The sequence below is a fragment of the Cokeromyces recurvatus genome, assembly GCF_025118155.1.
Source record: "Cokeromyces recurvatus strain NRRL 2243 chromosome Unknown BX663scaffold_3, whole genome shotgun sequence".
NCBI classification, from domain to species: Eukaryota; Fungi; Mucoromycota; class Mucoromycetes; order Mucorales; family Mucoraceae; genus Cokeromyces; species Cokeromyces recurvatus.
This window is the reverse complement of record NW_026251389.1, coordinates 809,224-836,138: the sequence shown is the minus strand read 5'-3', so window position 1 is coordinate 836,138 and position 26,915 is coordinate 809,224. Positions and strand designations below refer to the sequence as shown.

Sequence of the window (26,915 nt, the reverse complement as noted above, 5' to 3'; positions counted from 1 at the left end):
CTTTAAACTTTAAACGCGTTACAGCATTTATAATTTATTCTTTTCATTGTTTTTATTTTTTTTTATATTTTCTGTGAGATAACATAAGTTTTTTCCACAAATTTTAATCACTACAGCCATGTCCAACACACTAAAATCTAAATGCAAGCAATGTTTTAAGCCTATTCATTCCTTAAGAAATAAAATAGGGATCTGTCAAGGTTGTAAGAAAATGCTAGGGGAGAAACAGCAAACCTTCAATTTTGAAGAAGGCTCTGAGCAAGCTTTAGGTACGCATGGTCAAACTGTTAGTCAAAGAAAACGATCACATCATTTTGTACATTCTGTGGACTGTCAACCATTCAGCTTGGAGGTATTTAATGTTGATAAACGTACAAAGCTTTCAACAACATTTGCTTTGATGACAAATGATTCTGCTCTTAGTCTTACTTCTTTGGTTGATTTCCAAAATAATATCACGTCTGGTATTTTTAACGGAAGGATTTCTTTCTCATCAAATGATATGATCGAACCAGTATTAAAGAGCAATGCTTGTATCACTGCCAAGCTCGAAATGACTGTACGCGCCTCTGCTGTTCCAAAACTTTTACAGGAGCTAGGGCCACATCAAGAAATTGATGCAACGGTGCTAGAATTACTAAACTATGATTTTCGACTCAGATCTGAATTGATTGGATTAGTACCATCATTATTCTGCGGTGCGTTACTACACGATAGCATTACTTTACTTGTTATTACATGTGAAGTGTACAGCCGCTACTCTTCAGTTGATATACATTCCGAGTCAACTGAATTCTCTATTCCTGGAGAATCCTCTGGATACAAGAATCGCATGTCATGTACTACTTTTGAAAAATCGGACGGTGGTGCTACAAAACTAAAACTTATTATTGGCACAAAGACCATTAACCTATTAATTACTTGTTCTGCTCAAATATCACCAGAGCCAAAAATCAACATTGGGCCAGGTGTAGAGTTTGGTCATGGCTCAATTACAGACTCAAACTGTAAAATCTATTTGATGAAATCGAAAGTTGAAGAATTTTTGAAAAAGTTTGAGATTTACAAATTAAATCCTTCACATATCAATATATCAAGTCTGAGACAAGTGACATCGAGCTTCAGTAAATGCTCATCATATTTACTATGGAGATCTACGTTGCAAGTATTTGACAGTAGTATTTACTCGCCAGCAACAGTATTCACTCTTTGTGATTTACCGCATAAAGATGGATATGGTGTTGGATCAACATCTGGTGCTAAACTTGGCTCTCATATACTACAAATATTTGCTAAAGCAATATTAGTCAACAAAGGTATCATTCAACTCAGTGATTTCCAGAATGTTTTATTAGAGTATGGGGATATAATGAAACAAAAATGTGATGTTAAAGAGTGGTTTTCAATTATTAAAATAATGGATGAAATAAATGCAAGTCTAAATTCTGGTGAATTGAACGTAATTTCCTTCTGCAATAATAATAGTGGATTAGTCAGTGAAATCGCAAAAAAATTAAGCAGTTCAATTTCCACAGCAAATGCTATGATTGCAAAAAATGTGAAGAAGAAGTTATTACAATTATACCAGTAGTTAAACATATTTCAAGGAAATTGTATAATACCCTCATTCTATCATCATATTCACATTATCGAATATATATTATATTTATTAATAAAAAAAATAACAGGGTTACTCTATTGCAGTTGTTATAACTTATCTCCATTGAGCCTTTGACTGAAGGACAAACCACAATGCCGCATTTACACCCATTAGTAAATTAGCATCAAATTATCCGTTTCCATTTCTACACCTTCATACAACCCCAGCCATTTAAATAATCGTTCACATCAAATGTTGATGTCTATTGTCTCCATTGCATATTAAAATAAAACAAAGAGTTTACTTACCTCAACGCTAAAATATTATTCCCTTTGTCAATAACCAAACAAATGTTTTATCTTTACCATCATATCTTAAGGGCAACCTTTACTTGTGAGCGTTTAATAACCCGCGAGCTCTAAGTATTTGTAGTATTTGAGTGTAATATTAACGGCAATCTTTGAACATAAAATATGACTTCATATAAAATGAGACTCTCTTATATCCAAAATTTTATTAGAAGTAAAAGAGGAAGACCTCATGATAAAAAATATCGGAGAGAATAAAATAGAATTAGAAGTTTCAATATAAATAAGACACAATTAGACTTTAATTGACGAGTAGAAATCTACTCAGTTAAAGAGGTGTCTTATACGACACCAAGTACCGATTTTACATAGTCTGGCTGAACTTGAACAAAATCATTACTTCAGTACTGAAGTACTGAACTGACTTATAATGACATGTTTCATGATTAAACATGCGGATCATAAATTCATTTAAGAAATTCTATCCTAACTCTCTCTTGATCCGCTCCATCTAATAATATTAAAATCACTAACACTTCGTTGTCAACAATATTCCTTATTCGGTCGTAACTAACACTTTTCTGATTCACATCTTATCCTCAGACCTCTTTAACAATTCTTATAAATACCCCATCAGTTTAAATTCATAAATAAAATAATTGACTTTAGAACTATTGTTCGGTCTCGTTGACTCTTTTAGTCTTAATATTATTTTTTATTTTTTAATATTTTTCATTTGATATTTTAAAAAGAAATATCACAACTTCAGTACTCAAGTGCCGATTTCACACAGCCTGGCCAAGCTTGAAAAAAATAAAAGTACTGAAGTACTGAAGTACTTTTTTACAAAAGTACTTGTTACACACAGCCTGGTTAAGCTTGAAAAAAATAAAAGTACTTCAGAACTTCAGTACTTTTTTACAAAAGTACTTGTTACACACAGCCTGGTTAAGCTTGAAAAAAATAAAAGTACTTCAGAACTTCAGTACTTTTTTACAAAAGTACTTGTTACACACAGCCTGGTTAAGCTTGAAAAAAATAAAAGTACTTCAGAACTTCAGTACTTTTTTACAAAAGTACTTGTTACACACAGCCTGGCCAAACTTGAAAAAAATAAAAGTACTTCAGAACTTCAGTACTTTTTTACAAAAGTACTTGTTACACACAGCCTGGTTAAGCTTGAAAAAAATAAAAGTACTTCAGAACTTCAGTACTTTTTTACAAAAGTACTTGTTACACACAGCCTGGTTAAGCTTGAAAAAAATAAAAGTACTTCAGAACTTCAGTACTTTTTTACAAAAGTACTTGTTACACACAGCCTGGCCAAACTTGAAAAAAATAAAAGTACTTCAGAACTTCAGTACTTTTTTACAAAAGTACTTGTTACACACAGCCTGGTTAAGCTTGAAAAAAATAAAAGTACTTCAGAACTTCAGTACTTTTTTACAAAAGTACTTGTTACACACAGCCTGGCCAAGCTTGAAAAAAATAAAAGTACTTCAGAACTTCAGTACTTTTTTACAAAAGTACTTGTTACACACAGCTTGGCCAAGCTTGAAAAAAATAAAAGTACTTCAGAACTTCAGTACTTTTTTACAAAAGTACTTGTTACACACAGCTTGGCCAAGCTTGAAAAAAATAAAAGTACTTCAGAACTTCAGTACTTTTTTACAAAAGTACTTGTTACACACAGCTTGGCCAAGCTTGAAAAAAATAAAAGTACTTCAGAACTTCAGTACTTTTTTACAAAAGTACTTGTTACACACAGCTTGGCCAAGCTTGAAAAAAATAAAAGTACTGAAGTACTGAAGTACTTTTTTACAAAAGTACTTGTTACACACAGTCTGGCTGAACTTGAGCAAAATCAGTAGCTGGTTGTTTATATTTGCACGGTGGCTTTCTGTTTAAACCTGATTATCCGTATTCTGGCAATATATCTGCTAAAACTCCTCAGCTGTGTACTAGGTAATTAATTGATTATTTAATAATAACTCTCGTATTTGATGATACATTTTCTTTTTCCTCTCTTCTTCTTTGTCTTTTTATCTTTTTGCCATCAAAAATTTTTTTTTGCTCCTTCTCCCCTTTTATGATTTGACCTGGCAATTCAATCTAAGTAATTTTTTTTTCAAATGGGAGTTTAGAATTTTTGTAAATAAAAATAAATTTGAGTCGTACTCGAGACTTTGCATAACTTGTTGTATCGGGATTGTAATTTACCAGTTGACTTGTTAAATTCTATCCTTGCTTAATTTCTTGATGATAGTTAAAACTCTCAAAAGGTGTTATAACTGACCACTCAAATAAGAACGGGTAAGAGAGATTGTTTTTTTTATTATGACAGTTATTTCTAATTTCTAGCTTACTCGTTGTAACACCAGTGTGCTTGTATCACTTCCACAATTTAGTTTCCTGGACCTGGTTTTACCCTCTCGTCTTGATCACTGTCACCTTATCACAATATGGCTGCTTTTTAAGTAATTTAAAAGTTTCTATTAGCCAATGTTATAGAACAAGCTCTGGATATAAGCATAAGTAATATTATAGTAGATAAATTACATATTAAAGGATAAACTATAAGCCTAGATATGAAATAAAACGCTATATATAACATCTTGTAAGTAATATAAAACTTATTGACATCCAATCAACTAAATATGTTGACTAAATAAGATATCATATCATTTCTAAATATTTATTTTTATAACCTTGACAAAGGATTCAAGTCGTCTTTGATCCAGTAAAAATAAAACATAAAAGATATCAGGAACATATGCTCAGATTGAACAATAATTTTTTTATTTGAAACTTAATCAGATCATTACAACATCCAATAGATAATCCACAGATCAGTCTCTTGAATCAACAAGATGTATATCTGAATATTAATACTGTTTCATGACTCATGTTCTTTGACAACTACTTTTATTTCTTTAATTCAGGATTCATTAATATAAATACAAGCAGTTGTGTAGACACAAAATAATCTTTAAACTTTAATTCTTTTATTTTCATTTTCATTTTCATTGAATAAAAACAGTCTCAAACTATACTTCCTTTTGTTCTCTTTATCTTTTTATTTTCTTTATCTTTTTATTTTTATTTTTCTTTATTGTATTACGTACTATCACAGCCAATACCGTCTCTAATAAGTTAAAAATTGACCGAAATAATACTTCTTTTTTTCATTTTAAATTCCAAACAACTTGTTTTATACTTTTATCTCAAAACTATGAAAAATACTTTTTTTTTTACGAAGATGAACAGGAGAATGTTTACAACGATCTTAGGATAAAAGTTCTTGACCCTGTGGAGGATGTTCTAACGCAAATCACAGGCCCTAACATTGTCCTGGAAACTATAGCCACACAGAGTTTATATTTAGAAGCTTGCAAATCTATTGAAGAAAAAAAATGTTAAGAAAAGCGATGATTTAGAGCTAAAAGTTGCCACGGAACCAAAATTGACGCAGAATTATGTATAATGATTATAGCGATAGTATAAGAGAGGTGTTTATAGATCGAATGTTAGAAAGCGCTGAAGAGAGAGGAAGGATAGTTCGATTTGCAAAAGAGCTTGGTGTTGAGCCTTGCACTACCAGAAGATGGTAAAAACGTTATCAAGAAACAATTAAAGTTTCATACAAACGTTCAAAAAGTAATGCTAGCCGCTCAAGCTCTTTTGCAACTGAACATGAGACATATTTTGGAGAACTACTTAATAAGGATCCTCAGCTTTATTTTGAAGATATTATTGGTGACCTATCTAAAGAATTTACGGGCTTTTCTTTTTCCAAAACACAGCTTAATCATCACTTGAGGAACAGTATACTTGTGACGATTAAAAAATCTACATTAGTACCCGAAGCTAGAAACTCTGCTAATAACTTAGAGAAAAGATATGAATGGTTTATGAAATGGAAAGACTCTGATGTAGACTTTACAAAAAACTGTGTCTTTATCGGCGAAGCTGGATTTCATATAAATATGAGAAATGATTGGGCCAGGGCAGATACTGGAACACCTTCCATATTGAAGACAATTAAAGCAAAGACCCTATCCCATACGATTATTGGAGCTATACATGCATCCAGTGTCATTCATGTAGCGATAAAGAAGCCACCACCAAAAAAAAAGAAAAGCATCAAAGCAGCAAGGCATCTACAAGCAAGAAAAGAAAAGTAGCAAAGGGCAAAAAAGATACTATAGATGAGTTTATTATAGAAGAACCAGTTACAGAGTATGTTGATGATAATAACGAGAGCAGTGCGCAATATAGTTCAGAATCGATATCAAAAGGTACGACAACAGCACACTTTAACAAATTTATGAATGTTCATGAATCTTAACGAAAATATAAAAGAGGGTTATTTGGCAATGGATAACTGTACTACACATAAATCAAAACCAATAATGAGTAAAATCAAAAGCTGTGGCTATAAGCCGATGTATATGTCACCATATTCGCCTGAGTTAAACCCAATTGAATAGTTTTGGGCAATATTAAAAGGAAAATTGAAACGTCACAAACTGTTGACTGAAGAAAAAATGTCTAATAGAATTGCTGAGAGATGTAATGCATACCTGCTGAAATTCTATACAACTTTGCCAGTCATTCTAAACGACAAATTATTCAATGTTATAATAAAACTTTATTCTAATCATTTTGAAGTCAAAAAATGCATATCATTTTTAGATCAGTTTGATTTAACTTACTGTGACATTTCTCTTATTTCAAAAAGACAAAATTTCTAGACATGAAAGGACAATCATTTTTGGCTTAGTGTCATTAATTTTCTGGAAAGTGACATTTTTTTTTCTTTTTTTTTGTACAGAATTATTGAATCCTGCAGATAAAAACTTGGCGTTTATTCTGGAACGTGAAAAGGAGGCTTCTTCATTAAATTTGCGACAACCCATCAAACATATAGCAATTTTTAGAACTCCTCGTAATCATTATTTTGTCTGTTACGATGGTATATATAGCAATCAAGTATAAAATAGAGAGAAACTAATTATAGATATATATATACATGTAGAATATGCGTTTTACATTGATAGTAAGGGAAATCGTTTATTTGTTAATTTCTTGATAGAATGGGAAGGAAATCCAGAAGGTTATGCATTTTGCTATCCATATGTTATGGCCTTTGATTCTACCTTCATTGAAATTAGAAATGTAATCACTGTAAAGTATTACTTGTTGGAATATACTTGCGTTATATACTAACTATGATTCGATATAATAGGGAACCATTGAGCAAGTGATTCGTGGAAAAGAAATAAAATGTTTAAATAATGGTCATAAAACGGAGCTACCTTTGATATTTGGTTCCATGATGGATGAAAATGATCGACAATTTGTATTTAAACTATTATTAACAGCTAATGAGCAAACAAACATAGGATCAAATATGCCCTCTTCTACTTTATACTAAAAAAAGAAAAAAAAAAAGAAAAAAAAATAGAGGAGGAGGGATTTAGTAGTTTTACATATACCATCTTGTATAGAATATTTTATTATTTTTCTCAAACAAATAATATTTTCTTGTATAATAAAAGTTAAAACCAACATTTTTATTGCTGTAAACTCTTAGTAGCCTGTTGAATTGCTAAGACAGCTCTTTCTTCCGTATATTTAATTTGATCTTTATCTTTGGCATCTATAGCTTCCACAATAGCAGGAAAGACCTGAGAAGAATAACCTGTCCAAAGGCCTGGAGCATAAACTACATGCTTAAACCATTCACGCCCTTTAATACCTTCTTCATCAATAAAATTACGTTCAAAATAGGTTAGTTTATCGTTGGTTTGATCATTTAAATATCGTTCAAAACGATCTGCCTGCTTGCTCAATTCCCTAATAGATGCCTCTAGTTTGGAAAATTTATATTGGTGTTTTGCGTACCGTGTTAGGGTTTTTACATATTCATTTAATTTTTGTGCATAGTCAATAGGATGAATAGGCAATAGAGGCGAATCAGCTAAACGTAGGGCTATTAAACCCCATACTTTCACAAGTGTCTCATGGTATAAAAATTGTGGATCACCAAACTTTTCCATCCAATGAAAGCTATCATAGTTGCTATGATAAACACCATAAGCACCTTTAAAAGCCATGCTGATACTTGCAATACCCAAGTGGTCCAAAAATCCTACAAAATCAGAGCCAGACCCTAATTCACCTATATGTGGCAGAGTATTTTCAGTTGACCAGACATCAAAGACAGACTTACTCGAGTTGGGATCCTTTACATATTTTGTCATGGTATATAAAAGACGTTTTAAGGAAGGTGAAGCCGCTACTTTAAAATGTGAGCCTGAAACAGCTGTATCAACATTGATATATGTAACAGCCTCTTGTTTAAGCCATTCTTGATTATCCTCCACCCATTCTGTAGAGCCAACTAAGCCATACTCTTCAGCGTCCCAAGAGGCTAACAAAATCGTTCTTCGTGGACACCATCCTATCTTGAGTAGTTGACCAAACCCACGAGCCAATTCCAATAATGAGGCAGAACCTGAGGAAGGATCTACAGCACCGTACACCCAGGCATCACGATGGTTGCCCAAAATAACTGCTCTATTACCTTCTTCACATCCATCAATACGTGCTACTACATTCCAAATAGGTGTAATTTTATTTTTGATATGATTTATCATGATCACTTCACCTTCTGTAGGACCACTAAAATAGTCCACTCCTTTTAAGCCTCCAGACCAATCATCATCACTACCACCACGAATACCACGCCCTTGAGTAGCTTTGAGGAGTGGAAGCGCATCTTCCCATGAAAGTGGAAGGGAAGGGATTTTAGCAAGTCCCGGTGAGTCCTCTGGTTGAATACGTGTTGCATTTTCTGTAGCGGCATAGCCAGGCGTTAAGGGATCCCCAGTGATTAATGATATATATTGAACAGAGCCACGTTGAACCGAACTTGGAGAACGCCATGGACCGTTAGGGTAGGATTCACCATTCTTTTTGTCGACAGGTCCATCGTCAATAGGGTCAGAGTAAATTAGGACACCTGCACATCCAAAGACTTCTGCAGCACGTACTTTGAGGCCTCTAAAAGATCCACCGTAACGAACAAGAGCTATTGTACCATTCAATGGGATACCTTGATCCTTAAGGAACTGAAAGTCCTGGAGACGACCGTAATTAGCGTAAATAACGGGACCTCTCACTGTACCATTCTTTGAGTAGCCATGAAAGGTTGGAATAACATTGGGATCCTGACTTGTCTCATCCTCCTCAATAACGTCCTCTCTCAATTTGGCTTCAAATCGAAACTCGGGAGGTCCAGAAATGAGCGCTAGACGGCGTTCAATTGGATAATTGAGAAGAGGCCAATAGGTTACGATCTCGGATTGTAAACCAAAGCTTTGGAATTGTGCATGTGTCCATTCAGCCTGTCTTTTATCATTAGTAGTACCTGCCAAATGGGCTTCTGAAGTATATGTTTTGAGATAATTACGAATACTAGTATTGGAAGGGAATTCTAGTATAAATTTTTCAGCATCTGTTAGCTGTGGTAATTTTTCTATTAATAAATAAATAAGAAGATTGAATTAATTCTTTTTATATATATATATATATAAAGAATATAGGCTATTACCTGATTTTTTCTTGAAAGGATTATAGACAAATTGAGTCCCTAAGACGATAATAAAAACACAAATTGCTATTGTAGCAATAATTTGAAGTGCTTTTTTTTTAGAGCTTTTCTGTGTTGTAATATTTAACAAAGGAGTAGACTCTCCCGGGTCTTTATCATACCAGCTATAGTTTTTTTTATTATGTATTCTTTCGTTAGACTCTTCGTCTAGAAGTGAAGAAATAGATTTAATCATAAATATGAATTGATAAAAAGTAAATAAGAAAAGATGGGAAAAAACAATAGATTATATAAATGAAAAAAAAAAAAAAAAGGAATTTCAAATTTATACCTTTCTTAATATGGAGATTGTAATATCTTTTATACACTACTATGGGAAGAAGAAAAAAAAAGGCAAAAAGCTCGATACAATATTCATTTCTTTTCTTCATTAAAATATAAATATATACATTCACACACTATTTTTATATCAAAATCAAATAATGTATAACACTATAATAAATAGTCTATATTTTATGTATACAATAAATAAATATATTATGTAAAGGTATTATGCGCATAGATTAATCTAATAATGATTTTTTAACTGTCTTTTTTCTTCTACTACAAACATGTTTCATAACGATTGAACGAACTAATCGATGCTTTTCAAAATAACAATAAAACGGCTTAACATCATTAATTCTATCGAATCTCATTACTTGTTTATGATCGATAAGTATGGATAAACAAGCCTACATGATATTATTATTAATAATAAATATAAATTATATGCAAAAGATTCATCTATAATACTTTACTGCAACCGACATCACTACGCCTAATGCGCTACTTGCTGCAACCATAAACATAATACATTGTTGATACATAACAGATTGCATAATTGGCATTCCTGCCATAATTTGGCCTGTCATCATGCCAGGAATATTAATCATTCCCATCACACTAAGTTGTGTAAAAACTGGTAATAATGCAATTCGAATCGTCTCTACCGCCAGCGGTAAAGAAGCTTCATATCGTGATGCTCCATAGGATAATCTAGTCTCCAGTATAGGTGCATGTATACTAATATAAAAATGAATAAACAAGAGTAAAAATACATTATATATGTATATGTGTATATAGTGGTTTATATAATGTTACCTAAATTGATCTAAGCAACGTTCTACAGCCATTGCTACACTACTCATTGAATTTCCTAGAAGCATACCGATAACAGGAATAAAAATAGAAGGCTCCCAAAAGGGATCAGCTTTCATAACAAATACTGATCCAATGACGGTGACAATCAAGTTACTGAAGAATAAAATAGCAAACATTAAAGGAAACTATTTTTTTTAAGAAAAAAAAATAAGCTTACTAATACTGTAATTAGGATCATAAACTCTATTTACCATGCCTTTAAATGTTTTCTTTGTTCTGTTACAAACTATTTCATATGTGGCTAAAAGAACTAAAAAAACTTTTCATATGTGTATATAGAAAAGTAAGTTTTAAGCATTTTTTATATTTATATATTGTTGTACTTTACTTGACATTCCTATAACAATACTCATATATTGAGTTCTTAATATATCGTTCAATATTAAACCCTATATAGAAAACAGTTGTTTTTATTTAAGACTATATTTTTATATATATTTGGTGTAAATTTACAGTTAAAGATAATTGAACAATGCATCGAAGACCAGATATTAATAATGAAAATTCCAATTTTAGCCCTAAAATTAAACTAATGAAAGCTAGCTTTATTTATTAGAAATTGAAACAAAAAAAGAAAGCGTTCTTCTAGTAAATAAAAACCTGCAAAAATAATAGCTATTGATGCTTCAGTTACATTCCACCATGATAAATCTGGCTGTTTAACAACGTCTTCCATTTATAGATTGTATTTAAAAAAAAAAAAAAAAAAAAAAAAAAAAAAAAAAAAAAAAAAAAAAAAAAAAAAAAAGAAAACAAAATTAAGGAACTTTTTCGTTCTTTTATTTAACTGATCCTGAAAAAAATTGTCACAGTATTTTTTTTTTGGTAAAGAAAAATCTGATTTCCATAAAAGGGCCCACAATTAACTCAGAAAGTGAGTCAGATATCAGATTTTTTTTTTAACACAGTTGGTTTTCTACTTCATTAAATGACATTTGTGAGAAGGTTAGTTTGAAATATGCTTTTTTTTTCTGAGTTTTTTTTTTTTTTTTTTATTAGGATTTGTAACGGAGAATGAAATTTCATTGTATTCAAAAGAGTCCAAGGTACAAATGATAGGCCAACATAACATTGAGGTAAAACACCAGGGCTGTCAAGAAGATAATTTCATTTAAAAAATTAATAATATGAATGTCAAGAAATATGTATTATTCAGTATAAAACTACTTCATTAACTTTTTTAATTATAGAAGATATCTATAGTACAAGTAATCTTCTTATCATTCTTACGCTTCGTGATTTGTCACGTCTACTAATAGCAGACTATTTAAACTTGCATTAACTTTTTCCTGTTTTCGATTATCTTAGAAATATGTGAAATATTGAAATCTTTAATGAGTTTAAAATATTTTGCTGGAGTATTGCATTTTTTACCACTTTTATTCACTGCTGTTGTATGGAATAAGAAAAATCCTACTTTTTCCTGTGGAATTGAATTTTTGGTTTCTATCTTGGTTGAACAAGGCCCAAACGATGAATGATTCTAACTCGAGATATGATACCAGAATAAAGATAAACATACAGTTATAAAAACATATAAAAAAAAAGTCTAGTAAAGACATCAAAAACGAAATTATATGTAGAAATGCATTAAATTTTGCTTCAAACTTGTTATAACTAATAAACGAGAGGCATAGACGGAAGAGAAGAAGAGGAAGAAGAAGATCAATTCATACTGTAAATATCCAGCATGAGTTTTACCGGTTCTACATGTCCAGTTTAATGATAAGGAAATAAATAAGCAGCCGATAGAAGTGTAATACAATCTGTCATTTAAAATAAATAGGCAGAATAAAAAAAAATTCAAATCAACGATAAAGGATTTAGAATCTAGAAGGAAGAAGTCGAAACTATGTGTTGTCTGTGAATATAGAAGAAGTCGGCATAATTATTTGATAACACGGGAAAATTAAGAGAGAATGCTTATACATTATTACTATCATTACAATTTCCCTATTTTCACATAAACTTAGTTATTTAAGAAATTTTAATATTAATACTGATAAATAAGCAATAAATCATATAAAACTTAACTATAGTCTTTGTCTGATATTATCTAGCTTACACTATCTCATACATCAAGAAGTGAAGAAATAACATACAAATTTTATATCTAAAAACAATGTTGTGATGGAGGTCGACTTGAAGTGTGAAGTTGAAGGCTAAAAACATACTGATTGTGCTTCGAGCCGCATACTAGATGGAGACAAAGAAATTGTATACCTTGGTGCTTATGATAAGTTTATTTTCCTCTTATGTTGACAAAAGACATATTGAGAGATATTCATGCTGTTCCATTGTTATGGAGAGTTTTCATAATGACGTTCATAACATGCATCAAGGAAATTGTCCTGTCAATATGGCTCAACTATATTAATCAAAATACGTATATTGTCTTATAACAATATGGAAATTGCTAATAATTGAGAGCCACAGTATCTCAGTCATGGATAGTCAATCCAATCTTGATTTAAAAGACTACATTTAGTCTTAATGATATCCTTATGCTGTGTGTCTTCAATCATTTTGCATGCTTTGCTATTTTATTAGGAAATAAAAATAAAGATATATTCTTCTTATGAAGACTTTCATTCCGCTAAGGTTTATAAACGTATTAAAGTATACTTTTTTGATAAAACATTGAAGATTATAATAGAACTCTTTATAATAGAATAAATCATATAATACCAACTGATGAATAGAATAAAAATGAGAAAGCTCGTTATTTGATTTTATCTTTATATTTGTAAGTAATTTTTTTTTTGTAACTATAAAAAACCAAATTCGCTCTGTGACCATTAACAAATCACAGGAACAAACTCTTGATTCTGCTGGTATGTATTTATGTGAGATCGTTTTTAGTCATGATCAGTCCTACATTGTATTTCCTCAGGCAAGAACAATTCAGATCAATGTAAATAACAGAGAAGGAAAAATTGATCGGTCGCATCAAAAAATTATTTTGTAAATGCAAAATACTATATAACATTTAATCAGCTGGTGTCATAAGCAAAAGTTTGACTGTTTGTTAGTAGAGTATGAATATTAAGTCATCATGAAGAACAATAAAATTTTGTTTCGTGAGCATACTCAATGACATAAAAATCTACCTTTTTTTTTTCTAAATAGTTACATTGATTTTATAGCATATATATGTATTTTCTTTTGGAGGGTAACAAAAATAGGAGGGAGGCTATGTAGATAGGGAGAGTAAAGAAAGTATTAACTGTCAATTTTATATATTATTATTATTTTTTTTATTTATAAAATATACATAATAGAGTTCGATATTTTATATTTCCTATATTGATTAGGAGCATAATGATAATAATGAGGAGTTAAAGGCATAAAAATGAAAGGATAAATGAGGAGTTATATGCCAGAGAAAGAGATAGGTCATCTACATGCTTCAGATTTTAAAGTAAACTGTAATAAAACCTGTTATAAAAAGGAGAGATGATAGGTTATATAAAATGATAGTAGGACCCTTATAAACTATATATATTTATATGTATATATTCATGCAAGCTATATAAATAAAAACTATATACCTTAACCTTTTTTCTAATCTATAAGATACTTTTGAATATTGTCAGCAAAAAGCATGGCTTCATAAAAGTATTTTCTAATGAATTAGGTATAATACTATACTGCATTAACTACATTTTTTTATATATTACTAGAGGTTATGTATAACATTTGTATATATAAAAATGAGTGTATGTTATGTAAACATAATAAAATTCCCGGAATTGAAGACATAGAATGATTATATAGACAGCAGGTATTACTTTTACCAATTTTAGGAGATTTATAAACTTTCTTTATTTAGAAGCAGAAGAAGAAAGAAGGAGTTTATTTTGAATTAAAGAATTGAAATTGTCTTTTTTTCAGTGGTTGCTACTGCTGCTAACTCCTCTGCTATTGCCGTCTTAATTCTTTTAAGTAAACTGTGAAATTCATCACGATATTGTAAAACAGTAGCTTCTGTTGATATGTTTTTCGATATATTTTGTTGAATATGTATAGCCTCAAGCTTAGTTCTAATATGATCCATAAATGATTCTGTATTTGACTTTAATTGTAGTCTTAATAAACCTAACTGCTTAATTGCTTGTTGACGTAATTTTAACTTGTTATTAATAGAGTCAATCATCTGTTTGTTTCTTTTAGCAATGAGGCACGTATAATCCATTAGAGTGGTATAATTACTTTCGAATGATGATAATTCTCGCTCACAACGTAACTTAAATTGATCTACAGATATATATAACTGCCGTCTGTGTTGTTGTAACTGGTCTTTGTGTTTAAAAGCTACATCTCTAACACGTTCTAAGGATTGTTCTTGACGTCGTAAGCCTTCAAGTTGATGTCGAGAGCGTAAGGCTTCATCTTTTAGTTGCTTTACTTTGAGTTCGAGTTGGTTGGATAGAATCTTTGTAGTCTCGAGAAGTTTTTGTTTTGATTCAAGAAGTTGCATTATATCTTTTATACGGGCTCTGTATTGTTTATTGCATGCTGTATGAGTAGAAATATCTTTTTCATATTGTAATTTTGTTTGCCTTGATACTTCAAGCTATAAAAGATAAAAACATTAAATAAATGGATATACTCCTTGTTTAGCTGCCTTACCTGTACTTTTATGGAAGCTAGTTCTTTCTGTATTGTATCGTATTTTATATTCAATTGCTCTATTACTTTAGTTGACCTTGAAGAAGTACTTGGTTGAGGTTGTACTATAACTGTAGTAGTAGTAGACATTAATAAATTAGAATTATGAATAGTAAAAGCTTCTTGGATATGAAGCATTATATAAGTAAAATGAAAAGAAACAAGAGTTAAAAAAAAAATAAAAAATAAAAAAAAGGGCAAAGATAGAAAAGTAACTAAACATACACATACATACATACATATAAATATTTGTATATATAAAGGAGAGTAGGTTGAATGAGGAGTATAGCACGTGTGTACTTTTATTGTATTTTTAAGAAAAAAAAAAGCCTTTGTATATAAGCATAATATTAATCATTGAATTATTTAACTTTCTTTTTCTATTGCTGCTGCCAACAAAATATTAAGACGGTCAAAGTTCAAACACCAATTAAATATTTTTTTTTCTTTTTTCTTTTTTCTTTAATATAAATTCATGAACAACATATCTTAAAAATATTTTATTTAACACTTCTTCTTTATATACTGTTTAAATGACAAGTCCCTTTCATATTAAGCAGTCAAAGCCGAGATCACATCCACAAAAGGGTTATTTATCCCGTTCAGTCGATATAAATTATCTTAAATCCCCCAATAATCAAAATAACATGTTGGGTGTTGAATATGCTTCATTTGATAGTACTCGAACAGATTTAAGTATAAATAGTAGAGATGTCATTATTGCTGAACAATGGTTAGTCCTTGGAAGAATAGGTGAAGGCTCATTTGGTGAAGTATTTGAAGGTAATGAGCAAATATATGTGTATACACATAATTTATAGCATGATATAATTGAGATATTAATAGTATATTATTATTAGCGGAGGATGTTGATACTTTTAGACATTATGCTATTAAAAGAGAACCACTTAAAATGCGCCATCCTCAATTAAAACATGAAAGCATCATGTATGATGTTTTAGCCGGTGGACGTAAAGTATTTAATATCATCGTATTCTTTCATGGACTAATAATAATATTTTATTTATTTATTTATTTACTTTAGCTGGTATTCCACAATGCCATTGGCATGGACAACATGATGGTTTTGATTGCATTGTCATTGATTTGTTAGGACCTAATTTAAATCAACTAAAACAAACTATACAAACATTTCCACTTGATGTGGTAGTTGACTTTGGCTGTCAGATTGTAAGATAATGAAAATATGCACGAAATAGATGTGTCTATATCCATGACTAATCATACTACTATTATTATTAGGTTTCCATATTGGAACATATCCATAAGAGTGGTCTTGTTTACAGAGACATTAAACCCGATAATTTTTTATTTCCATCTCATTGTCATTTACCAGAAGCAGAAATGATCGAGATACCAGATGATAATGGAATGCCTCATATCAAGTATATAAATCCTACGTGTAAAGAAGTATTTAAGAAATGGAATGAACCTCATCCAAAGCTTCACATTGTTGATTTTGGTCTAACAACTTGGTGGCGTAACCCAACAACCGAAAAACCATACCCAGAAACGAAACGAAATATTAAGAATAAAACAGGCACAGCAAGGTATGCTTCCCTGAACGTTCATCGTGGTAAACCTCATTCCCGACGTGATGATATTGAAAGTCTTGGTTATTTACTACTTGATCTCTTATTTGGTACATTGCCCTGGACGGGTATTCAGGCACGTAATTCTCGAGTAGGATGGGATAGAATGCGACAAATTAAGGAAGATACATTTATGGAGGATTTATGTGCTGGTTTACCTCAAGGTTTCTTAGAGTTCATTCAATATGCACGTAAACTTAAGTTTTTAGAAGAACCTAATTATGATTTGCTGCGTCGATTTTTACAAGGCTCGTTGGAAGGAGGACGCTATTCAATCGTTGTGAAATCACCATTTGGAGGGCATACAGAACGTAAATGGCAACAGGATATTGAAAAGAATCCTGTAGATCATATTATCCGACCTTATAGTAATATGCACGGACAACACTATTATGAACCACCACCACCCACTCATCAAACAACTAATAACAAACAACGACAAAGAAGAGCATCTTATAATTCACCGAGATTTAATAATAACGATAATACAGATATATTTGCAATGGATGATATAGCTAATAATCTACCACATGATATCAAACCTATTAATAAGAATAGAAATAATTATAGAAGATCCAGTCGAGATCTTACTGCTTATACACCGGGACCTTCTTCATCATTTCAAAAATTAGTTGCTAAAAATAAAAGAAAGCAAAAACGTATTGGATGGAACTCGCATAAACATGATGATATGCCATGGAATCCTGATATTGATTGGGATACAAATGCAGATACACCAAATATTAACATTACTCATGCTTCTTGGGGTGAAGATAAGCCTGACCCTGCTTGGGGAGTTGCTGCGTGGACAGTAAAAGAAGAAAAGGAAGAGGAAGAAGACTCATGGGCTTCCAAAGTAACCAAACCTTGAGAAGAATTAGTTAGTAAATATTATCATTTTTGTTATCTTATTTAATAAATAAGCAATTATGTATATTCCCATGGAGAAGGAAAAGAATGTTGGAGTAGTAATCAAAATAGATGATGCTTTATAATTCAATTATACACGGACTTTCAAAGTCATGAAATCTAGTAACGATTCATGTTTTTATTTCTAAAGAGACATTGTATAACAATAGAGGTTACCCGCTATTTACCGTCAATAAATAACAGTAAACAACATTTACTTTCTAAGTACAGTTTAGTCTTCTTCTTACACACACACACACACACACACATACACACCTTTTTAAGTTCATTGAAAGAAAGCAATTATGTTATGACAAGAAGATAAAATCCTTGTCTATCACAATTTTTTATACGTGTTTGTATACTTGGTTGCTATATATAAATCGAAATACCTATAACATGTATATGTATTTATAACTGGGCAATAGTCTAAAACTTTACTTAATTTCTTGCTTTTATTTTGTTAAACAGAAACTTTCCCGAATCTTTAGCCTCTCTCCCCCCTCCCCCTAGTTAACTTTAACTCTTTGCATTGTATTTTGCGTTGCGTTAAAGACATGTAGGTCATTGGCGTAAAAAAATGCGAGGAAAGGTATCAATCTTTTTTTTTATTATTATTATTTTCATATAAAAGCTCTCTCCTTTTATTTATATATGCATACAAAGTTTATTATAACAAAAGAAGATATCAATAGAAATGAATAATCAACAAAAGGAGATTATATTTGTAGAAGAAAATATAGTATTTGTTAAAAAGGATAAAAAAGAAAAATATCTAGTACAATTACTCGATTATTATCTTTTGATTTAGGCTTTCTTTGATTATTTTGCAAATGGCTTGGATAGAAATAATATGCCTAATGCTCAAACAACAGGTTTAAGTGAAGATTTGAATCTTATTGGTAATCAATACAATTGGGCTCTTACGATGTTCCTTATTGGATATATTATGTAAGTTATATTTAAATCATTTTAATATTATCTATAGGACGTCTCTCATACCTTTTCTCTTTTCATGAATGTAGTTTACAGATCCCTGCAAATTATATTATTGCTTGTGTTTGAACTAGTATTATGCTTCCAACTGTGGTTACGACTTGATGATGCAGTTGTTTGTTTTATGACCTTTGTTAAAAAATTACCAAGGTCTTTATGACCTTCGTATTTGCCTTGGCTTTACGGAGGCTGCATTTTACCTGTGTATTGTCTTCTTACTTGGTTCCTGGTATACTAAAGAGGAACTTAGTACGCGTACCGCTGTCTTTGTGTTGCAGGTTCGCAAATATCCGGCGCCTTTAGTGGTCTTATTTCTGGAGCCATTTCTCAAAGTCTTGATAGTATGCGCGGTTGGAAATGGCTTTTTCATTATTGATGGAATTATTGTTGTCATTATTAGTGTTATCGGCTTCTTTGTCTTGCCTGATTTCCCACACAACATACGATTTATACAAGGATGAAATGCAAGAGTTGGCAATAACGCGTCTTGAGCGACAAGGTCGAAGTAGTCTCGTTAGTGGACTGAGCATGAATACATTTCGTAATTTATTCACAACTCCCTTTTATTCACTTGTTTATTTGTATGCAGATGGATATGGGTGTCTTATAGAACCTACCCATCATCTTGAAGACGTTGGGTTATGAGGCCACATTTGCTAATTATATGATGGTCCCTATTTTAGTGTTGAGTAGGTATTGTGATTATTATCTAAGGTAAATTATGGGATCAATATGGAAATCGTGCATATCATATTATAGCATGTGGGACTCTTTCCGTTAGTTTGGTGTATTGTCTTGGTCGCTGTGAATGCTGGACATGTGCCAGTTACCCTTTTGTTGGTCTGCGCCTATTTGGTCTCTCCTGTCTTCGGGAATCTCCCCTGTCATGATGACCTGAGCTAATGAAACCTATGCATGTAGTAGAGAATCGTGTGCGTTGGCCATTGCTATTATTAACTCGATTGGTAACCTTAAACCTAACTTTATTAATGTCAAGGTATAGAATGTGAGTAATGCACCAGCTTATCGCTTAGGTAAAATCGTCACAATGGCCTTGACGGTAGTAATGATCCTCTTATGTCTTTTCACTTTTACCTTACAAGTCAAGCAAATCATGATTCCAAAGGCGCCACAACGTATTATAGATGAAGAAATGAATAAGTCGAAAAGAACATCGATTACAAATGACGATGAATTGTAAAAAGAAAAATCCTTATTTCCCAAAAAAGAAAAGAGGGGGAGTGAGAGAACTTTGTATATATTTGTATTATTTTTGTTTTTTGTTTTCCTATGTTCTAATACATATTTACTGTTTAATAATATATTACGATAATGATATCCATTAAAGAAAAAATAAATAGATTTCTTGATCTTAGTTATTCAGCCAAACATGAAAATAGAGTGCATCATTTTTTTTTCTTTTGACAAGCCTAGTTAATAGAAATAATATTATAGGGTTAACAATATCTTCTATTGGTACACTATAAAATGAAATTATTCTATATTTGATTGTAGTGCTTTATACTAGACTTGTTTATTTCATACTTGTTTTTTTAAAAAAAAAAAGAAAAGGATTTGTTTATTATAAAATAATACTTTTAAAATTAAAGGTGAAACAAGAATATGATGTTTTATTTACTATTTTCCCTTCTTTGATATTCAAAATGGATCTATCTTATTACTGTTTTGAATGTCTTCATCTCCTTAAACTAATCCCTTGTTGATTAGAATTCAGGAACCAGAAATTAAAAAATTTACCAGCAGCAGTCAAGAAGAAAAATCTAAAGAAGGTTTACTAGTTTCAAATAGAAGTAAAAATAAAAAAAAATCGATAAGGCTAGTAAAAGTGGATCACTTGTAAAAAGATGCTATATCATTCTATGTTAAACATTATTCGGAACTAAGCACGTTTTTTTTTAATATAAATTAATTTTTTTTTTTTTTTTTTTGATTCAGTTCTGAAAAAACTGGGATAAGTGAAAAAAAACATACATTCAATTTATTATCTTTGATATACAACTTGTGCAACCATCATCATAGAAGAAAAACTATTTTTGGGGACAAGTATGTAGATATTTATATTTTAATAGAATGTATGCATATTTAATTTAGTCGCAAATTATTATTATAAACTAGAACTTTTTTTTTTTTTGTTCTTTACAAACTCAATATTATTATACTGTATAACAAGTAGCTTATATACTTTTGATTTTATTTAATGTATATATATAAAAAAAGTAGTATACATGTATAACATATATGTATTTATGAAAATATGCAGGGAATAAGTATATGCTATATAACATTTTTTCTTTTTATCATTTTTGTTTATGTGATGACAGTAGGTTCCTTACGACCAGTAAACTTTTCAAGCTCAGATAATTCTAACGCAACATCAATCAAAGGCTTCAAACCTTCTTGAGCATTTTTGCCATATTCAGAGGCGTCGTTACTGTACTTTTCAACATAGAGACGAACAGTGGCGCCTTGTGAACCAGTGCCAGAGAGACGAAGAATGATACGAGAGCCATCCTTAAAGATAATACGGATACCTTGTTTCTTAGATACACTTCCATCAATGGGATCTAAATATTCAAAATCATCTGCCTTATCAATCGTGAAACCACCTACAGTCTTATTTTCAAGTTCTTTTGTTTGAATTTGTTCACGAAGTCGGTTGATCATGTCTTCTGCGCGTTTTCCATCGACCTCCTCATAATCATATCTAGAGAAGAAGTTACGACCATAGATCTTATAGTGTTCTTGGAGAATATCATGAAGACTGGTACGCTTTTCCTTATTAGTATAAGCAATGATACTCAACCATGCTAAATAAAAAATAATAATGAAAAAAAAAAAAAAAAAAAAAAAGACGAAAAATTTAAAATCAGCATTATGTAATCATTGTTTCATATCCATTATACACCGATCGTCCGTCCCCTCCTTCCCCTTCCTTTTTCCTCCCTCACTCCCCCCCCAAACACACATACACATACAATTATATCTAAAAAAAAAAAAAAAAAAAAAAAAAAAAAAAAAAAAAAAAAATTTCTTACCTAAAATAGCCCAAACACCATCCTTTTCACGAATATGATCAGAGCCTGTACCAAATGATTCTTCACCACAAATAGAACAGCGACCTGCATCCATCAAGTTGCCAAAGAATTTCCAACCGGTAGGAACTTCAAAATGTTCGAGACCCATCTTTTTAGCAACTAAATCAAGAGCTTGAGAGGTAGGCATTGAACGAGCCAAACCATGAATACCATTCTTCTTGAAGTAAGGGATGGCATCCTTTGCATAATGAGCAATGATAGCAACACTATCAGAGGGAGTTACGAAAGCACCCTTACCGATAATCATGTTACGATCACCATCACCATCTGAGGCAGCACCAAAATCAAGACCTTGCTTTTCAACAGCTTCCACTAAATCGTGAGCATAAGTCAAGTTAGGATCAGGGTGAGCACCTCCAAAGTCAGGTTTAGGAACACAACGCATTACGCTAGATTCGGGTAAACCGAATTCTTCAACAAAGAGACGATGACCATAAGGACCAGTGACACCATTCATACCATCGAACAACATCTTGAAATCTTTGTTATTGGCAAAGAAGGACTTGATAGAATCAAAGTCAAAGATTTCCTTCATGAGTTCTACATAATCATCAACACCATCAATGATTTCAATTGTCATATCGCCTACTTGCTGTGTACCAAGTTTAGAGAAATCAATTTCAGGAGCATCCGCTACCTTAAGTTCCTTGACTGTCTTGGAGATTTCATAAATTTTATCTGTTACAGATTCAGGAGCAGGACCACCATTTGAGCAGTTATATTTGATACCAAAGTCATTCTCAGGTCCACCAGGGTTATGAGAAGCAGTCAAAAGGATACCACCTGTAGCTTTGCGCTTACGAATGATGTTGGATGCAGCAGGAGTAGAGACGATACCGTTACGACCCACAATTAACTTGGCAACCTATTATTTTTTTTTCAACACAAGAAAACGATATAAGCGAAATAAATAAATAAAAACACCTCCATATTTCATTTCATCATATACTACTTACACCATAAGCTGCACTTGCTTTAACAATGACCTGAAGTACTTCATTAGAATAGAAACGACCGTCACCACCAATAACAAGAGTTGCGCCCTTGGCACCACCATCAGACTCAGGAATAGCCTCAAGGATAGCTTGAATAAAGTTTTCTGTGTAATGCTTTTGTTGGAAAACCTTGACTCTCTTTCTAAGACCTGAAGTACCAGGCTTTTGACCTTCGAAAGGTTGGGTAGGAATAGTTTGAATGTTAACCATGTAGAAAAATAGAAATAAAAATAAATAAAAAATAAAAAAGATGAAGAAGAATTTCAAAAATTACGCATTCCCGCCTTTTAAATGCATTTATTCTTTCTGATAGTTTTTTTTTTTTTTTTTTTCTATCTTTCTATCCTATCCTATTTCAGGTTTCGGAGATTGAAAATCCTTCTCTTAAACATTACATAAGAAATATAAACATTTAAAAAAAAAAAAAAAAACCGTCTCGGAAGAAATTTTTTTTATTTTGTTTTATAGTTGAAAATCACTTTATATGTGTATTGTGCTTAGAAATAGATAAAACAAAGAATGTTTTGTTGAACTATTTAGTGACCTTTTTTTTTTTGTTGGAGATACACAATGCATCATAGATGATGGAAAAATTACCTTTTTTTTGTTGTGTTTAGTTTTAAAAGACCGTAAACTTTATTGTTGTTAATGGTACGTGATGAAGACTAACCGTTACTACACCCTTGAGCTTCTTATTAAAGTAACAAACTTGAAAATATGAATAATAATTTATATTATAAAAAAAAAAAATTTGGGTTCACTTTTTTTTTTTTTTCTTTACAACGTGTTTTGGCTTCTCTTCTTCTCAATATTGTATAAATTTTCTCCACTAGTTTAATATAATTTTATACGCTAATGTAATGAAGAAAGGTATGTACTCAACTAAGAGAGAATAATATAACAAGCATATTATGAATATTATTACATAATACAGTAGTAGACTTGATTATCTTTAACTAATAAATAAAGAAAATGAAATATATAATAATAGTTATTTATATAATACACATGTACAAATATATACTTGCATTAATGAAACTGTGCAATAAAAAATCCCCTGAAGATATAACTATCATCAAATGATCAATAGAAGGAAAAAAAAAAGTCAGCTGACCGAGTATTATTATTCAATTTTTTTGGACGAAAAAAAGCGGCATTAATTTTCTTTTGTTTTTTTTTTTCTTATCATGTCTGTCCAAGACGCATATAATAAAGTATTTTCCAATTTTCAAAAAGTAAGAGAATATCTTGCACCTGTCTTGAAGAATTCTAAATTTAAAGAAACAGGCTGTATTACTCCTGAAGAGGTAAGCAACTTTGTAACAGACAAATGAAAGTAGATATCGTTTTCAATATAAATAGTTTGTTGCTGCAGGTGATTTTTTGGTTTACAAGTGCCCAACTTGGCAATGGTAAATAAATGAACTATTGACATTAAACAAAATAAATAAGCGATTAACTATTTTAAACTTAGGGAAGGAGGTTTAAACGAGAAAAAGAGAGACTACTTACCAAGTGACAAACAATTCCTCGTCACTCGCAATGGTAACTTTTTTTTTTAAAAAAAAAAAAAAAAAAAAAAAAGATAAAATAACTTTACAACTCTAATAGAAGAGTATTAAATACTTTATAAAAGTTCCTTGTATTAGACGTGCTCGTCAAATGGAATTGACTGAAGATGAAGACGTTGAATCAATAATAAAAGATGAAAGTGGAGAAGATTGGATGCTTACACATAGTAAAAGAACAACTAAAACAATGGAAGAAATGGCACAAATTATTATGACTGAAGAAGAGGAAGAGGCAGAAATTAAAAGAGGATTAGAAAAATTAAAGATAGAGGATATACCAGATCTAGATGATGTACCAGACATGGATGATATACCAGACATGGATGACCAAATAGAAGAAGAAGAAGATCCTGTAAGTAGTATTAAATAGCTATATGTATATATAATCTAATGTAAATCATATTAGTCTATACAAGTAGTGACAAAGTAAGCCTGCATATATACACACACACATATATATATATATTTATATGTATATATTTTTGCATCTATTTATATACTCACTGTACATATATGAATGGCTACTAGTGATAAAGTACTTCAGGTTCGAACATATGATGTATTTATCACATATGATAAATATTATCAAACGCCTCGTATGTGGTTATTTGGTTATGATGAAGAACGTCGTCCTCTAAATTCAACTCAAGTCTTTGAAGATGTTTCTCCTGATTATGTAAAAAAGACGGTAACAATTGAGACGCATCCTCATTTATCACTTAACTTGGCTTCTATTCATCCTTGTAAACATGCTGAAGTAATGAAGAAAATTATCGAAAGAATGGGTCAGGGTAAAACTTCAGTTGTAGGTCAAGAAGGAGGAATACGTGTAGATCAGTAAAGTGTATACAGAATTCATGTAAATTGCTATTATTCACTTTTTTTCCTTTTTTTTTTTTCTATTCGTTTATTAGGTATTTGATCCTATTCTTAAAGTTTATGAGTTCTGTTGTGCCTACTATTGATTATGATCATACTATCAGTACATAGTCGTCATATTGAATATAACAATTCCCTTATTTTATGATCAATCTTATTGGTAACCGAAATAAATAAACTTATCTGAGTTTTAAATAGAAATACTGCATCATTATTTGTTGCTGCTGTCAATACCACCATCATCATTATTTAAAATCAAGGCTACTATTATTATTTTTATACAATTTTCTTTTTTCTTTTTTTTTTTTTTTTTTTTTTTTTTTGTTCTTTAAAATTATAACTTTTGAGTAATACAAAAAAAAATGAGTGTCAAATCACCTGTTATGATCATTACTGGTGCTTCTAAAGGAATCGGTAAAGCAGCCACTTTAGAAGCCTTAACTTCATACAATGCTAGAGTAGTAGCCATTGCCAGAAGTAGTGCTTTACTCGAGGAATTACAAAAGCATGTGTCAAACGAGTTAAATAAACCAGGTCAACTTGAGATTGTTATTGGTGATGTCACTGATGATAGAGTGATCCATAAAGCTGTTAATACTGCCATTGACAAATGGGGATGTTTAGATTCTGTCATTGCTAATGCTGGGTAAAACTGATTGACATTGATTATAATTCCAAGTTATTAATAATAATAATTACAAAAGTGTTCTCGAGCCTATTGCTTCTATTGCTGAAGCTCCTATTGAAGGTTGGAAGAAACTATTTGATATTAACGTTTTTTCTGTCATTTCTCTTGTGCAAAATGCTTTACCTTATCTTCGAAAGTCAGAAAGAGGTTCTATCATTGTTGTATCTTCTGGTGCTGCATTGAAAGGATATAAAGGATGGGGTGCTTATGGCGCGTAAAGTAGAAACATAAATAGATAGATAGATAAATAATATTAACGACTCATATATTGTATTTAGTTCAAAGGCCACAATCAATCATATTGCAACTACTTTGTCGGTTGAAGAACCAAACGTCACAACCATTGCTCTTCGTCCTGGTGTTGTTGATACAGAGATGCAAAATGTTATTCGTACTAAAGGTAAAGAGAGTATGAAGGAAGATCATGATAAGTTTATCGATCTTCATCGTTCTGGTAAACTCGTTAAACCTCAAGATCCTGGTCATGTCTTGGCTGCTTTAGCCAACAACCCGCCCAAGGAGCTCTCGGGTAAAATGTATAGTTGGAATGATGAGGAAATGAAACCCTTCTGTCGTCGACAATAGACAATATCCCTTAATACTAAATTATTTATACGTGAATAAAATGTCAATAGAATATACTATATTGCCAATACATATTTAATTCTAGAAAATTGTACACAGTTGTATAACCCTATCCATATCCATACACATACACATACATATATACATATACATATTTATAATA

General features: G+C 31.2%; 10 protein-coding genes across 10 annotated transcripts; 6 read left to right on the top strand and 4 right to left on the bottom strand.

Moving 5' to 3' along the window:
* Positions 1-14: 14 nt before the first annotated feature.
* BX663DRAFT_496997 (uncharacterized protein) lies at positions 15-1,759 on the top strand. Its single transcript, XM_051525846.1, has one exon. It carries the CDS (start codon positions 119-121, stop codon positions 1,589-1,591), a length of 1,473 nt encoding a protein of 490 aa, XP_051386570.1. The 5' UTR covers positions 15-118; the 3' UTR covers positions 1,592-1,759.
* A 3,386-nt stretch (positions 1,760-5,145) lies between these two features.
* BX663DRAFT_427433 (uncharacterized protein) lies at positions 5,146-5,328 on the top strand (the record flags this gene model as incomplete). The annotated part of the gene is made up of 1 exon (XM_051522620.1): positions 5,146-5,328. A coding segment is annotated over one exon (183 nt), but the record flags the coding sequence as incomplete, so codon positions are not given.
* Positions 5,329-7,302: 1,974 nt separating this feature from the next.
* On the bottom strand, positions 7,303-9,806 carry BX663DRAFT_534722 (uncharacterized protein). Its single transcript, XM_051530580.1, has 2 exons — positions 9,527-9,806; positions 7,303-9,451 (listed from the first exon to the last, which is right to left on the bottom strand). The coding sequence occupies exons 1-2, from the start codon at positions 9,759-9,761 to the stop codon at positions 7,485-7,487; spliced, it is 2,202 nt and encodes a 733-aa protein (XP_051386568.1). The 5' UTR covers positions 9,762-9,806; the 3' UTR covers positions 7,303-7,484.
* Positions 9,807-10,237: 431 nt separating this feature from the next.
* Positions 10,238-11,431, bottom strand: BX663DRAFT_496991 (UPF0014 family). Its single transcript, XM_051525845.1, has 6 exons — positions 11,330-11,431; positions 11,183-11,268; positions 11,058-11,118; positions 10,921-10,988; positions 10,670-10,854; positions 10,238-10,591 (listed from the first exon to the last, which is right to left on the bottom strand). Exons 1-6 carry the CDS (start codon positions 11,403-11,405, stop codon positions 10,309-10,311), a joined length of 759 nt encoding a protein of 252 aa, XP_051386567.1. The 5' UTR covers positions 11,406-11,431; the 3' UTR covers positions 10,238-10,308.
* A 3,025-nt stretch (positions 11,432-14,456) lies between these two features.
* Positions 14,457-15,569, bottom strand: BX663DRAFT_540322 (uncharacterized protein). Its single transcript, XM_051530746.1, has 2 exons — positions 15,362-15,569; positions 14,457-15,305 (listed from the first exon to the last, which is right to left on the bottom strand). The coding sequence occupies exons 1-2, from the start codon at positions 15,536-15,538 to the stop codon at positions 14,595-14,597; spliced, it is 888 nt and encodes a 295-aa protein (XP_051386566.1). The 5' UTR covers positions 15,539-15,569; the 3' UTR covers positions 14,457-14,594.
* Positions 15,570-16,047: 478 nt separating this feature from the next.
* Positions 16,048-17,884, top strand: BX663DRAFT_529262 (kinase-like domain-containing protein; the record flags this gene model as incomplete). Its single annotated transcript, XM_051530230.1, has 4 exons — positions 16,048-16,183; positions 16,261-16,371; positions 16,446-16,591; positions 16,664-17,884. The coding sequence occupies 4 exons, from the start codon at positions 16,048-16,050 to the stop codon at positions 17,882-17,884; spliced, it is 1,614 nt and encodes a 537-aa protein (XP_051386565.1).
* An 891-nt stretch (positions 17,885-18,775) lies between these two features.
* BX663DRAFT_529261 (uncharacterized protein) lies at positions 18,776-20,119 on the top strand (the record flags this gene model as incomplete). Its single annotated transcript, XM_051530229.1, is given in 7 exon segments — positions 18,776-18,873; positions 18,948-18,979; positions 19,069-19,334; positions 19,375-19,459; positions 19,633-19,680; positions 19,700-19,782; positions 19,922-20,119. 7 exon segments carry the CDS (start codon positions 18,776-18,778, stop codon positions 20,117-20,119), a joined length of 810 nt encoding a protein of 269 aa, XP_051386564.1.
* A 951-nt stretch (positions 20,120-21,070) lies between these two features.
* Positions 21,071-23,310, bottom strand: BX663DRAFT_558217 (uncharacterized protein). Its single transcript, XM_051531801.1, has 3 exons — positions 22,991-23,310; positions 21,975-22,899; positions 21,071-21,746 (listed from the first exon to the last, which is right to left on the bottom strand). The coding sequence occupies exons 1-3, from the start codon at positions 23,237-23,239 to the stop codon at positions 21,247-21,249; spliced, it is 1,674 nt and encodes a 557-aa protein (XP_051386563.1). The 5' UTR covers positions 23,240-23,310; the 3' UTR covers positions 21,071-21,246.
* An 863-nt stretch (positions 23,311-24,173) lies between these two features.
* Positions 24,174-25,680, top strand: BX663DRAFT_496986 (autophagocytosis associated protein). The gene is made up of 7 exons (XM_051525844.1): positions 24,174-24,336; positions 24,392-24,441; positions 24,504-24,574; positions 24,666-24,952; positions 25,007-25,026; positions 25,129-25,437; positions 25,515-25,680. Exons 1-7 carry the CDS (start codon positions 24,217-24,219, stop codon positions 25,588-25,590), a joined length of 933 nt encoding a protein of 310 aa, XP_051386562.1. The 5' UTR covers positions 24,174-24,216; the 3' UTR covers positions 25,591-25,680.
* A 161-nt stretch (positions 25,681-25,841) lies between these two features.
* BX663DRAFT_428023 (uncharacterized protein) lies at positions 25,842-26,752 on the top strand (the record flags this gene model as incomplete). The annotated part of the gene is made up of 3 exons (XM_051522655.1): positions 25,842-26,125; positions 26,184-26,381; positions 26,446-26,752. 3 exons carry the CDS (start codon positions 25,842-25,844, stop codon positions 26,750-26,752), a joined length of 789 nt encoding a protein of 262 aa, XP_051386561.1.
* Between the last annotated feature and the right edge of the window lie 163 nt (positions 26,753-26,915).

Bases quoted from the DNA above. Each gene is read 5' to 3' on its own strand.
- BX663DRAFT_540322 (XM_051530746.1), bottom strand. From the start codon at position 15,538: ATGCTTCATATCCAAGAAGCTTTTACTATTCATAATTCTAATTTATTA. The intron at 15,306-15,361 runs GTAAGGCAGCTA...TATCTTTTATAG, and splicing joins TAGCTTCCATAAAAGTACAG to CTTGAAGTATCAAGGCAAAC.
- BX663DRAFT_558217 (XM_051531801.1), bottom strand. From the start codon at position 23,239: ATGGTTAACATTCAAACTATTCCTACCCAACCTTTCGAAGGTCAAAAG. The intron at 22,900-22,990 runs GTAAGTAGTATA...AAAAAATAATAG, and splicing joins AAGCAAGTGCAGCTTATGGT to GTTGCCAAGTTAATTGTGGG. The intron at 21,747-21,974 runs GTAAGAAATTTT...TTTTTTATTTAG, and splicing joins TGGTGTTTGGGCTATTTTAG to CATGGTTGAGTATCATTGCT.
- BX663DRAFT_496997 (XM_051525846.1), top strand. From the start codon at position 119: ATGTCCAACACACTAAAATCTAAATGCAAGCAATGTTTTAAGCCTATT.
- BX663DRAFT_534722 (XM_051530580.1), bottom strand. From the start codon at position 9,761: ATGATTAAATCTATTTCTTCACTTCTAGACGAAGAGTCTAACGAAAGA. The intron at 9,452-9,526 runs GTAATAGCCTAT...ATTTATTAATAG, and splicing joins TCCTTTCAAGAAAAAATCAG to AAAAATTACCACAGCTAACA.
- BX663DRAFT_496991 (XM_051525845.1), bottom strand. From the start codon at position 11,405: ATGGAAGACGTTGTTAAACAGCCAGATTTATCATGGTGGAATGTAACT. The intron at 10,989-11,057 runs GTAAAGTACAAC...ACATATGAAAAG, and splicing joins TATTGTTATAGGAATGTCAA to TTTTTTTAGTTCTTTTAGCC. The intron at 10,592-10,669 runs GTAACATTATAT...TTTTTATATTAG, and splicing joins CGTTGCTTAGATCAATTTAG to TATACATGCACCTATACTGG.
- BX663DRAFT_496986 (XM_051525844.1), top strand. From the start codon at position 24,217: ATGTCTGTCCAAGACGCATATAATAAAGTATTTTCCAATTTTCAAAAA. The intron at 24,337-24,391 runs GTAAGCAACTTT...CAATATAAATAG, and splicing joins GCTGTATTACTCCTGAAGAG to TTTGTTGCTGCAGGTGATTT. The intron at 25,438-25,514 runs GTAAAGTGTATA...TTCGTTTATTAG, and splicing joins GGAGGAATACGTGTAGATCA to GTATTTGATCCTATTCTTAA.